General features: G+C 33.5%; 1 protein-coding gene across 1 annotated transcript in view; it reads right to left on the minus strand.

Moving 5' to 3' along the window:
• Positions 1-244: 244 nt before the first annotated feature.
• The window catches only part of NKAIN3 (sodium/potassium transporting ATPase interacting 3), an 810,186-nt gene continuing 795,946 nt past the window's right edge, over positions 245-14,484 (minus strand). Inside the window, exons 6-7 of the mRNA XM_051973659.1 lie at positions 3,269-3,352; positions 245-342 (exon numbers count right to left, since the gene is read on the minus strand). Of these exons, the coding sequence (XP_051829619.1) occupies positions 245-342; positions 3,269-3,352 (182 nt within the window). The remainder of the gene's footprint in view (positions 343-3,268; positions 3,353-14,484) is intronic.

Raw genomic sequence — 14,484 nt, forward strand, 5'->3', positions numbered from 1 at the left:
GATACCTTTTGGGGTTTTCTTGGCAAAGATACTGGAGTGGTTTTCCATTTTCTTCTACAGCTTATTTTACATATAAGGAAACTGAGGCAAACTTGCCCAGAGTCACAAGCTAAGAACAACAGATTTTCCTACTCCAGTCATGGTATTCTATCACAGAGTCAGCTAGCTGCCTCCAGTGAGCATGTATCACTGTTTACTATTTGTCAGGCCTTCAGCACTGTGCTAAGTGCTTTTTGTTATTTGTTCACTTATAGTCAATTTTTCCTCTGAAGTCAGATGTGAACTCAGGAAATAATTCTTCCTCTTGCTCTACTGTTCCACCTAAAGGGCTGGTGCCAAGTACTGGGCACACAAAAAAGTGCAAAATCACAAAAAGAATACCTGCTTTAATGGAGATTGCTTGCGAAGTAAGGAGATAATATATAAATAAATCAGTAGGTATGAAATACTTACAAAAAGGAAGGAAGGTAACCTTAGACAGGAAGGACCAAGTAGATAGGTGGACTAGAAAAGAAATAGCCCTTACTTGGTCTTTCTATTGACCCTGGAAGGAAGCCAGAAATTTCAAACAGTTCTGGGAACAGACCCAACAGACAACACCTTGACTTCTCAACAATTATTATCTTAGAATTCCTGTGAAGCAGGGAAACTGATGGAGCATCACCAACATATGCCAGAGATGGGACTTTTTCTACATATGAGGGAAATGCTTGTAAACCATTTTCCTGCTGTCAGCCTACAAAATGGGCTTTTATATTATGTTTAATGAGGGGAGTGGATCAATGCCTGGCGTAGTATTTAGGAAAGCCATAGGAAATACTTTTGTCCCAAGAAGTCAGAGAGAAAACCAGAAGCTGTGTCCTTTAGTCTAACCATGAAAATCATTTGTGACTCCCAAAATCCTTGAAAAAATTTGCTTCATATATGTAAGCTTTAAATATGGGATGACCTGCATTTTTGTGGTGATTTATCACAGAATCCCTCTTTTATGACTTGTGTTGCCAAATGATGAGGAAAATAGACAAGAATCCCATCTGGATCCCAAATTTAAGTTAAAATTAAAGGAATTTCAATTAATTAGGATATTGGTGCCCATAGGCAAAATTGCTGCAACAGTCTAAGAAGAATATATATGTTCATTTGAGCCACTGAAGTCATTTATACTCATTGAAAATAGCTAAATGTTTTCTGTACTGCAGGATCATAGGGTCATAAATTTAGAAGTAGATAAAACTATGGGATAGGTGGAAAAGATATGACATTGGTAGATATGGATTCCAATCCTGACTCTGCAACTAACTACCAGCATAATGTCAGGCAAGTCCCTTAATGTTCCTATAAAGTTTGTGTAGATCACATTATTTCTAAGGCAGAAGTTCTTAATCTAAAGTGCTTAATTTTGTTAATTTGGTAATGGTGTTTTAGTGTAATTTTCCTTGTAATCCTGTTTATTTCATTTTGTGTATTTGAAAACATTATTCTGGGAAGGAGTCGATAGATTTCATTAGATTCACAAAGGTGTCCATGATATAAAAAAAGTCTTCAAACTCTTATTCTAAGTCCATAGGATCATAGATGTAAGATGACAGAGAATTTAAACATTGTAAAAGTGAACCCTTTATAGATAAAGAAACCAATTTCTATAATTTACATAGTTACACAATTTGCAAATAGCAAAGCCAGAACTCAAACCTAGGATTTCTTCTAATACCAAATCCATCATCTTATTCATCATCCCACATACTAGAGTTTCAATTCCTTTTCAATAATTTTTGTTACATACTTCCACATATGAATGTCATTCTCCTTGGCAGAGAAAATAAAAGAAACAAAATGAGAATTATTTTCTGTTTTCTGTCGTCTTGTCATCATCTTGTCATTATTTCATCTTCACCTCAACCACCCACCCCATATAGTGTCCCTCTCTCTTCTTGGAGCTTCTTCTTGCCCCCAGCATAGCTTTCAAAGGTCACTTATGTGTTTAATATTTTCATTAGTATTCATTGCAAGCCTCATTTCATTTGTGGCTCTGTCATTTCTCACATTATTCTTATAAGATCACTTTTATATTCATACAATTCATCCTCAGTCATCTAGTCTTGCTTCCGTATTCTATAAATGTCTTTTTAAAATATGCATTGGTTAATGAGTTCCCTGAGCCACTAAAATGGTCTCTTTAGACAACTCCATCTTTTCTTCTTCATTGGTATCATCTGCATTTATGTCTTCAGACTTTCATTCTTGAAAATCTCTCATTCATCTTGAGCCAACTTCCCTAGCAAAGTTTTGCTACCTATTTTTAACCTGGGTTTTTGATGTGTTATCTTAAAAAGTCTACTCCAAGACCAGTTTACTTACCTACCTATTCACTTACCTTCTTCCCTCCTTCTCTCCCACTTCCTTCTTCTTTCCCCTTCCTTTCCCCTGATTTTTTCCATCTCTTCCCTTCCTATCCCTTCCCTTCCCATTCCTTCCCATACCATCCCCTCCTTTCCCATGCCATCCCTTCCCTCCCTTTCCCTTCTCTTTTCTTCCCATCCCTTCCTGTAACATACTATCTGTTCCCTTTCCATCACTATTCTTCCCTTGTCAACCTTTCCTTTTCTAGCCTTTCCCTTCCCTTCCCTTGTCATCCCTTTTGTTCCCATCCCTTTCTATGCCATCCCTTCCCTTCCCATGTCACCCTTCTCTTCCCTTCTTTTTTCTTCCCTTCCCTTCCCTTCTCTTTCCTTCCTTTTCCTTCTCTTCTTTTCCTTTCCCTTCCCTTCCCTTTCCTTCTTTGTCACTACCCCTATTACTTGGAAAATAGTAACTGAGTCACTCTGTAGAGATTGGTAGAGGTATAGTAGAGTGGACAGAGTCAGAGAAGGTAAGGTGAAAAATCCTGTCTGTCCCACCTACTGCTCATGTGATCTTGGACAACTCACTCCCTCTCTTCTGGTTTTCACATCTATAAAATGGGAATGTTGCACTAGGTGACCTCTTAGATCTCTTCTCCTTTAAATCTATGATTCTAAGTATTTCTGTCAGAAGACTAATCACTACCAGGTCTTTATTCTTCTTGTAGTTAAATAAATGATTCAGATAGTGAAATGATAATCTATCCTTTGAAAAAATAATACATGTTATATGTGAAATCTCTTTCTTTAATATCAGTGATTATGAGTTAATATAAAAATTAGTAGCAATTTTTCCAAATTCATTCTAGTTCAGGTTAGTTCTGGTCAAGTTAGAAGGATTAAAAATTTTCAGCTCATCACAACCTTACTTACAGGTTTAACAGGCTTTAATTCAACATGATCCTGGGGGGACTGATGGTAGGAGTGTGTGTCAAGTCCACCTATGAAGTCAACTGAAAATATAACAGTCCAATATAAATATATAGATGGAAATGAAAAGTACACATAAAATTGAAAACTTAAAAAAGAATATACAGAAATAAAAATATTCATGTTTGAAATTTATTATAAAATGGGAAAATAAATATTCTTAATACATGACTAAAATCAATAAAGTCAATGAATAAATAAATGAGTGGTGAAATTTAAGAGATATTCAAAGTCTGTAGGAGGTTTTAGCCTGAAAAAACTCCCCACCCCATTTTTATTGGTTTTGGTAAAAGACAAAATAACATCAAAATATCAATTTATTTAAAATGTCCCCAGAATGGACATTTACATATCTTTTCTCTTTATGTGCCAAAACCTGGGTGGCAGGAAAACTATCTTGTCTATAGCACATAGGTTTTTTCTTTGTTTTGTTTTGTTTTGTTTTGTTTTTACTACAATTCCATAGAATACTTTTTCCTAATATGTTTTGTTCATATTTTTAAAAGACTCTCAAGAAGTCTCCTAATAAGTCTCTTTTAACTCTTGATAGTACTTCCCTTAATACATGCCCTTAAAACAAAGGGTTAACCTTGTCTTTAAGATATTCAAGGGAGTTTTCATAACTTCCTTAAAAAAGTTAGCATATGTCTCACTGCTTCCAGAATTGGAATTTTCTTTCTAAATGTCTGTTCTGGGTCCTCCCTATGTCACTTAAACTTCTTGTCCAATACTCACTTCAACCACTAATTCTAATTGATTTCAACTGCAGCTCAGCTGTACATTTATGTTCTCTAACTGTCAATTAGCTTGAATTAAGATTGTTATATATACATAACCTGTATTTTAACAGATATTTAACAGATATGAAGTCAAATAGTGCCCCTGTATGTGTTTGAATTAATACCTGTATGATCTTGGAAAAGTCTCTTGCTCTAAGTCTCAGTTTCAATGAATATAAAATGAGAGGGTTGGTCTAAATGATCACTATTTTTCTAACTTTAAATTCCATAAACTTATCATGAATCCCTCAAGTACACAAACCTATTATACACACACATAATGTGTACAAAGTCAATAACCTATCTGAATGCCAATTACTTAGGTGAATCTCCATTAATAAGATGATTATTAATTATGATTAATAAGATTAATGATCTCCATTAATAAGAACTCAATCACAAATTAGATTTAGGCTTGGATTTCCCTTAGTTATTCTCCTCTACTCCCAATAATTATGAGTTATTTATTACAATCACAAAATTGTGTAACTGTTTCCTCTGAGCAGATTAAATTCCAAACTAAGTGTTCTGATTCTCATTAAAATATTAAAGACTAATTACAAAAAAAGAGTCACTGAGTAAGGGATTCTAGAGTTGAAGAGATTATACTATAGGGAAAGAAGCATCCAGGGAAACTATCTCTTGTCTTGTCTATAGCACAATAGCATTCATATAATAACAAGGTGCTTTGTTTTATTGCCTTAATAGTATTTTTTTCCTTAGATGCATATATATTTTTTAATCATTCATTTTTACAAGATTTTAAGTTGTAAATTTTTCTCCCTACTCTCCTCTCTTTCAAAGATGGTAGGCAGTTTTGTAAAGCTCACAATATGCTATCATGTAAAACTTATTTTCATCTTAATCAGAATTGTGAAAGAAGAAACAAAACAAAAGGAAAAAAAAAAACCAAGAGAGTAAAGGAAGTGAAAAAATATGTTTTAGTCCATATTCAAAGTATATAAGTTCTTTATTTGGAAATGGATAGCATTTTCCTTTGTAAGCCCTTTGTACTTGTCTTGGATCATTGTGTTGCTGAGAAGAGCCAAATCATTCACAGTTGATCATCACACAAAATTGCTGATATTGTGTACATTGTTTTTTTTTTTTTTGGTTCTGCTCATGTCATTTTGCAGCAGTTCAAAAAAGTCTTTTCAGGTTTTTCTGAAATCTGTTCAATATTTCTTAATGCACAATCAATACCCTTATAATCATATAACAGAGCTCATTCAGCCAGCTATTTTCCAATAGATAAACATCCCTCAATTTCCAATATTTTGCTACCACAGAAAGAGCTGCTACAAATATTTCTATAGGAATTTCGTCCTTTTTTATGATCTCTTTGGGATACAAACCTAGTAGTTGTATTACTGGGTCAAAGAGTATGCACAATTTGGTTATTCTTTAGTCCTAGTTCCAAATTGTTCTCCTCAATGGTTGGATCAATTCACAATTCCAACAAAGGTGCATTAATGTCCCAATTTTTCCACATTCTCTCCGAGATTTATCACTTTCCTTTTCTGTCATATTAACCAATCTGATAGGTGTGAAGTGGTATTTCAGAGTTATTCTAATTTGCACTTATTTAATCAAAAGTGATTTAGAGCATCTCTTTATATTCTTTGACCATTTATTAATTGGAGCATAAACCTATATTCTTACAAATTTGACTCAGTTCTTTATATATTTAATAAATGAGGCCTTTGTCAAAAGCACTGCTCTAAAAATTGTTTTCCAATTTTCTGCTTTTTTTCTTTTAATCTTGTTTTCATTTTTTTAATAAAAGCCTTTTAATTTAATATAATCAAAATTATCTATTTTGCATTTGTAACACTTTCTATTTCTTTTTGGATCACAAATTCTTCTCCTCTCCATAGATCTGACAAGTAAACAATTCTTTGCTCTTACAATTTGATTATATTGTCATCCTTTATGTATAAATCATGCACCCATTTTCACTTTATCTTGATACATGGTATGAATGTTGCTTCATACCTAGTCTGTATCCTATTGTTTTCCAGTTTTCTCTACAGTTTTTGTCAAATAGTGAATTCTTATCTCCAAAGCTGGGGTATTTGGGTTTATCAAACACTAGATTACTATGATTATTGTCTCTTGTGTACCAACTCTATTCTATTGATTCATTACTTTATTTCTTAGCCAGTAAAGTTTTGATGATTACTGTTTTATAATATAGTTTGAGATTTGATATTGCTAGACCACTTTTCTTTGTTTTTCTTTTCATTAATTCCTTTGTTGTTTTTGACCTTTTGTTCTTCCAGATGAATTTATTCTTATTTTTCTAGTTCTATGAGCCAATTTTTGGTAGTTTGCTGAGTAAGTTTGGGCAGAATTGCTGTTTTCATTATATTGATTCTTCCTATTGATTAGCAATTGATATTTTCTCACTTGTTTTGATCTGACTTTCTTTGTATGAAGACTATTGTGTAATTGTATTTATATAGTTTCTTGGTTTGTCTTGGCAGGTTGATTCCAAAGTATTTTATTTTGCAATTATTTTAAGTTAAATTTCTCTTTCTTTCTTTTGATGCTGGGCTTTATAGGTCATATAAGAAATGCTAAGGATTTATGTGGAATTATCTTATATCCTGCAACTTTGCTAAAGTTTTTAATTATTTCAAGTAATTTTAAGCTGATACTCTAGAGTTCTCTAAATATACCATAAATATATCATTTGAAAACAGTGATAGTTTTGCTTCCTCATTGCCTATTCTGCTTCCTTCAATCTCTTTTTCTTCTCTTGTTGTTCATAGTTAACATCTCTAGTACTATATTTAATTATAGTGGTAATAATGAGTATCCTCACTTCACCTGATCTTATTGAGAAGGCTTTTAGCTTATTCCCAATACAAATAATGCTGGCAGATGATTTTAGATAGATACTTATTATTTTAAGGAATGCTCCCTTAATTCCAATGCTTTCTAGGATTGGATATTGTATTTTGCCAAAAGCTTTACATCTATTGAGATGATCACATGATTTTTGTTGGTTTTGTTATTGATATAGTAAATCATGTTGAGAGTTTTCCTAATATTGAACCAACCCTGAATTTCTGATATAAATTCTACCTGGTCATAGCAAATAATCCTTGCTAACATTTTGTTTGAAATTTTTGCATCAATATTCATTAGGGAAATTGATCTATAATTTTCTTTTTTTTAGTTCTGGTTTAGGTATCAACACCATATTCATTTCATAAAAGGAGTTTGATAGAACTCCTTCTTTGCCTGTTTTTTTCAAATAGTTTACATAGTATTAGAATTAATTATTCTTTAATTGTTTGGTAGAATTCACTCATTAGTTCATTAATGGCTTGTTCAACTTTTGGGAGGCATAATGTAAGTTATTGATTTTTTGATCTGCTAATCTAGATAATTTATATTTCCATAAATATTCATTAACTTTGTCTAGATTGCCAGACTTAATGACATACAATTGGGCAAATATTTCCTAATGATTACTTTGATTTCTTCTTCATTGGTGGTGATTTCAATCCTTTGCATTTTTGATACGAGATATTTGATTTCTTCTTTCTTTTTAAAGATCAAATTAGCCAATGGTTTATCTGTCTTATTATTGTTTTTCTTCATAAAACCAGCTCTTAGATTGGGTCACCCAAAAAGAATACATTGAATTTTTTTGTCTTTGCCTTTGAGGTTTTTATGTCCTATTACATGGTCTACTTTTGTGTAAATGCTATGTGCTGCTGAGAAAAAGTATATTCCCTTCTGTCCCCATTCAGTTTCCTCTTAATATGTAATATGTAAATTTTCTAATATTCTGTTTACTTCCTTAATTTCTTGTTCATTTTTTGACTGGATTTATTGAGTTTGAGAGACAGTTGAGTTCCTCTACTAGTATAGTTTTGCTGTCTATTTCTTCCTCTAACTAACTTCTCCTTTAAGAACTGCCATACCACTTGATGCATATGTTTGGTAATGATATTGCTTCATTGTTCATGGTGTCTTTTAGCAAGATGTAGTTTCCTTTCTTATCTCTTATAATTAAGTCTACTTTTGCTTTTATTTTGAAATAAGCATTGCAAGCCCTGCTTTTTTTTTCACTGTAGTTGAAGCATAAAAGATTCTGCTTCAGCCTCTTGCCTTTACTTTGTATGTTCCTCTCTGCTTCAAGAGTGTTTATTACAAAAAATATATTATAGGATTCTGATTTTTGTTCTCTGTTATCTGCTTCCATTTTATGGGAGAATTATTCCATTCACATTCACATTTATGATTACTATCCGTGTACTTTCTTATCCTTCCTCCTGTTTGTCCTCTCATCTTGTCTCCTTGCTGGTTCTTCCCTTCCAAGACCTATCTTGGAGCACTATGATTGCCTGGAGGTGAACAATGGGAGAATTACAACAATTTACTGCTTACTCTTCCTGGAAGTAGTTCAGCAAGGTATTTTATAATAAGCCCTAACCATAATGAAAAATACTATGTCATGTTACTAGAGCAAATTGTATGCTCTTAGTTACTGTTTTACTTTTCACATTCCTACTTTTTTTCTTCATTTCATCTGGACAAGTGCTTCTAATTCTACCTTCATTTCCACTAATCATATATTCATTATATTTTTAGTTTTTGATAAGTCATTCTTTGAGAGGATAATTGGTAGGCCTTATGGGGAATGGATAGGGGAAATGACTAAAAAAAAGATTGAAACTAAATAATTTAGTGTAAGTTTTCTAAAAAAGAAAAGCTGATAATTTAAAATATCCTATTCCTTATACATTCTAGGAAAGGGAAAAGTTACATATAAACATTCGTTCAGGAGCCAGCAGAGATCTTTTTTTACTTTTTAGATCTTATATTTCCTGGGTTAAACTCAAATAGAGCACAAAGCTGCCAAGTTATCTCTTAGAAGAAATAATGTTTCTTATAATTGAGCCTCTTTGCAATTATCCACTAAGTTACTTCAAATTTCTGACAAGGATGCTAACCAAATGAATGGATGCATTGTGAGATTTATTATATATTCATAGTGATATCTTGCTGCACAAGAATAGTATTGGGTTTTCTCCTTGTAAAAGATACACAACCATTCAAAACTTTGCTATTTGTCCATAGGAAAGTATAGGTCATAAACTAAAACTTCCTTTAGATAATTCAGTACTACAGAGCCATATTTAATTCCCCATCCAGTTTTCTCATACCTAGTTTGCTTTATACATAAGCAAAAGAGATCTCAAAGATGATTGATTTCCCCTTTTCCTCCCATGATGGTCTTCAGGGTAAAAAAATGTGCAAGGTGGGCATAATGAATGCTGCTGATTGCTGACCCTGACAGCTTCACATGACAAATAATTCATCATATGTCCTGTGAACTTAAAGGCTTGCACTCCTTGGGAACTAGGAGAGGAATGGCCCACAGCTAAATATTTGTTGGTGTGGTTCAGACCCAATCTAAGTGCTAATGCCTTCCTAGCCCCATAGAAATGAGATTGGTTCTTACTCTACATCTATATCTATATCTTACTCTACATCTATAAATATGAGAGATCTTTGTGGACTCGATTCTCCATTTCTTTGTTCATCTGCATAGTTCTTCTGTTAGTGAGTCTTCTTCTGCAGTGGATGCACAGAGTAAATATTTATGTGATTTGTGCTTGTGTGTGTATGTTTGGGGGACGTAAACTTATAATGAAACAATCCTATTTTTATTATCTTGGCAGTGAGATATCTATACTTTTATACTTTTATAAGAGATGGTTATTCTTTATTCTTTAAGAAAAAATTAGGAAGTTTCATTCAATTTGGCTACCTTCAGGATATCTCTGATTAGAAATATGAAAAAAAATTCTAAGTGAAAATATCTTGGAATTTTTGTATTTGCTTTTTAATTTTAATTTATTTGGGATATTTTATCCAACAGGAAGGCAATTCAGTAAATTTGTACTTAAAATCTTCCATTAAGGACATTGAGTACTTCACTAATACATTCACAGAAGAACACTATATTAAGCATTTTCAGGCTGGTGATACATTATGAATTTGTAATCTGAAGGACTGAGTTCAAATTCTGGTTCTGTTACTCATTAGCAATGTGATTTGGGGCAAATTATTTAATTTCTTTGGGTCTTTTCTGTTGCTGTTTTTGTTGTTACTATTCAATCATTTCAGTTGTGTCTGACTCTTTGTGACTTCATTTGGGAAGAAATACTGAAATGATCTGCCATTTCCTATAATTTTATAGATAAGAAAACGGAGGCAAACAAGATTAAGTGACTTGCCCATTTTTTTTTTAAAGGAAACTCTGGGGCTTAATGAATGGGTTGTAGAAAAGGATCATAGTGACCCTTCAAATTTGAGAGCTTATGATTTAAAGTTTAGATGAAATTTACTCTTATGAAGCCAATGGTCTGTTATGTAAATATCAAATGTATCCCAAACAATAAATAATTGCATTAATGAGGTGAAAGAAAAGTGTGATATAAGTTTTGGGGAAGGGTGTGTGAGGAAGATCACTTTCACTAGAGTAGAGGGGAAAGAAGGAAAAGAGGTTTCCTCAAAAGAGTTTGACTAAAGAATAGATAGGAATTCAACAGGTGAAAAGAGAAAGACAGGATATTCTAAGAAAAATGAGCAAAGTTTCAAAGATAGGGAAAATATGGGTTAGACTTGGGAAGTATCCTAGCTTATTTATTTATTTTTAAATATTTCAAAAGCATTTTATTCCAATTACACTTAAAGATAGTTTTCAACGTTCATTTTTATAAGATTTTGAGTTCCAAATTATTTTTTTCCTTCCTCTCGCCCCAAGACAGCAAACAACTTGATATAGGTTAACATCCTGGTTTAATTAGAGAGAATAGTATGGATAGAGAGGAATGTGAAATAAGGTTGGAAAGGTGAAATAGTTTCAGATTGTAGAGGGCCTTCAATAAATATTTTCAACATATAGCTATCATAGGAACATAGATCCTGTGTAAAATCACATTGCTGGCCTCAGTTTCCCCAACTATAAAATGGAGGATCATAATATCACCTCCCTTACAGGATTATTGAGAAGATCAAATAAGATAATATTTGTAAAGTACCTAGCAAACCCAAGAGGCCATCTATTGCTAGCCCTAATTTTATGTATGAGGAAATTGAATCTGAGTATATATTTGAACTTAGGTCTTCCTGACAAAATGTGGCAAGCCTTCAAAGGGATGGAAGGACCATATCTTCTTATTGTCTTAATGTAGGTTAAGAAGCAATAGTTAGAAACCAACATGGAACAATTGATTGGTTTAAGATTAGAAAAGTAGTATGACAAGGCTGGATAATTTCATCTTATTTACTTAACTTATATACAGAGAACATCATGCAAAATGCCAGACTGGATGAGTCAAAAATTGGAATTAAGGTTGCCAGGAGAAATAACTATCTCAGATATGCATATGTTACTACTCTGATGGCAGAAAGTGAAAAAGAATTTAGTATGCACTTGATGAGGATGAAAAAAGAAATGCAAAAGCTGGCTTGAAGCTTGACATTAAACAAACAAACAAACCAAAAAACACCTAAGACCATGGCAACTGGTCCCATCACTTCCTTGCAAACAGAAGACAATGAAATGGAAATAGTGTCAGATTTTATATTTTTGAACTCAAAAACACTGCAGACAGTAACTGCAGCCATGACATTAAAAGATGCTTGCTCCTTGGAAATAAAACCATGAAAAATCTGGTTGCCATGCTAAAAAGCAGAGACAACAAGTCTACATAGTCAAAGCTTTGGTTTTTCCAGTAGCAGCGAGAGTTAGACTATAAGGAAAGATGAATGCTGCAGAATGGACACTTTCAAATTGTGGTGTTAGAGAAAGTTTTTGAGAGTCCCTTGGTCAGCAAGGAGATCAAATCAGTCAATGCTTAAAGAAATTAATTCAAGCCATTCCCTGGAAAGGCAAATATTGAAGCTGAAGCTTAACAACTTTGACCACATAATAAGAAGATAGGACTCATTGGAAAAGAACCCGATGTCAAGAAAGACTGAAAAAGAAGGAAAAGGGCATGACAGAGGATGGGATAGATAGATAGTGTCCCAGAAACAATGAGGATGAGCTTGGACAGAGTTTGAGAGTTAGAGGAAGAGAAAGCAACCTAGCATGCTATGTCCATGGGATCAGAAAGAGTTGGATGTTACTGAGTAACAACAATAACAATAACAACAAAAGCTTTCTGATTTTGGGCCCAGAATTCTATTCACTGAGTCTTTAGCTTATAACTCTCAGAGATAGGATTTAAACGTAGATCTTTGTGAATACAGTCTTCAATCTATACTATCTGCAAAATCATGCTGATTCTGTTGAGGAAAGCTATCAGGCTTTGGTTGCAATTTACAGAAATGTTGAGTGGTTAGAGACAGTAGAATAAGATTGGGAAACAGTTAATAATTGAACTTGTCTAGATTGTAGGGCACAAGGAAGGGAATAATATGGGATAAAGAGAGAAAGTTAAATCGGGGCCTGGTTATAGAACATTAAAAACCAGGCTAAGAAGTTTGAGTTTTATCTATTGGTATAAGCAACTCACTGTCATTTGGGTGAAGGGAGTCATGTTGTCAGAACTATTAATTATTATGATAATTTTGACAGCTAGTACGTGTCTGAGGTGGAATTCAAATAATTCCAAAGCCAAAGCTATAGAGAAAAGATTTTTATCTAGGGTAGGGGGAGGATTCTGATGTTAGGATTAGCAGCAAATTATAATGCTAGGAAAAGGGCAAAAGTAGTAGGTAGTAATAATAATAGCTAATATGTATATAGTACTTTAAGATTTTCAAGGCTTGTGGAATAATAATACCCTTGTGCTTCTAATTAGAACACTGATATGATGAAACTGTTGCTAATGGCATCTCTTGGGTAATCAGCTCAGGTGATTGTGGTGGGAGAAGGTTGAAGCTTATGGGGACCACAGACTTGAATATCCTCATTAAATGCTTAACTAGAATAGAGGTTATTTTTAATCCCCATAGTGCAGAGGTTCTAACCTCTTTTTTCCCCTCCTTCTTCTTTTTGTGTCATGGACCTCATTGAAAGTCTGGTAAGGCCTAGGGATCCTTTTCTCAGAATAATCTATTTAGATTCAGAAAACAAAAAAAATAGAGATTATAAAAGAAAAGTTATATTGATTAAAGTTAGCACAATGAGATATTCAAGGAAATTCCAATAGACTTGTGATGGAAAGTGGCATCCATATCCAGAGAGAGAACTATGAAGACTGAATATGGAAACATAGTATTTTCACCTTTTTTCTATTGTTTTTGTTTGTTTATTTTTTCCTTTTCATGGTTTTTTTCCTTTTGATTTTTTTTTATTGTTCATCATGACAAATATGGAATTGCATATTTAACCTATATCAGCTTGCTTGCTGTCTTGGGAACTGTGAGGGGGAAGAGAGGTAAAAAAATCTGGAACACAAGGTTTTGCAAAGGTGAATGTTGAAAACTGTCTTTGCGTGTATTTGGAAAAAATAAAATAACATTAAAAAAAGAAAGAGTTAGAAAAATATTTTTTTAAAAAAAGTTCACAGGCTGCAGCTAAAGAACCTCTAATTTTGAGGTTATATTCATACTTATTTGTCTCTATGCTAAGAAAAAAGCAACAATAACATAATGCTTGTTATTATTTTTTTTAAAAAGAGACTATACTAACAATAGAGACTAATTAGCTTGTGTGTTCCAAGTTCAGTGGAGCTAGTAGAGTGTTCTCATAAGTGCTTATTTTAAAAGTTGCCAACTCTAGAAATAATGTCTAAAGGAACTATTGTTCATGCTTCTAAGAGCACATACCTATCAAAGCCATTAACATTGCAGTTTAGCTGTTATGTGATATGAAGTCACAAAAAGGAAATGTCAGGTTGAGCTGAGCAGTCAACCAATGTCTTGCAGGGAGGTGCTTAAAAGACTCTGGAGAGAATTTTGCAGCATCCTACTGATAATGAATGACTGCTTACAGAAGAAACCAGTTATTTTATCTGTAGCTGGCAGCTAAAACCTATCCTATTTCTCAAGGAACTGCACTACTCTGCAGGGTCACCTCTTTGGCTGGCTGCTACCCGACCAGTGGAAAATTTTCATTCAAAATGCTCCGCTTGCCCAGTGGGGAAGAGGCACAGTGGCCAAGCACTCCTCGCTGTGGACAGGGCTTTAAAGATGCTGTTGATTTCTTTTCTGGCAGCTCTGAAGGATGGCGATCCTAGTTTCCCTCAATGGTCAGGCTGTAAAACACTGCTGACTCAAGAAGGTGGTGCTGATGTTGTAAATAATTTTAAGAACTTTCGGAACTGTTCAGGCTGGATAGATGACACCCAAGAGCATGTTTTATTACTTCTCATTTCATTTTTACTCTGATGTAGGGA

This window comes from Antechinus flavipes, chromosome 1 (genome assembly GCF_016432865.1).
Source record: "Antechinus flavipes isolate AdamAnt ecotype Samford, QLD, Australia chromosome 1, AdamAnt_v2, whole genome shotgun sequence".
NCBI lineage: Eukaryota > Metazoa > Chordata > Mammalia > Dasyuromorphia > Dasyuridae > Antechinus > Antechinus flavipes.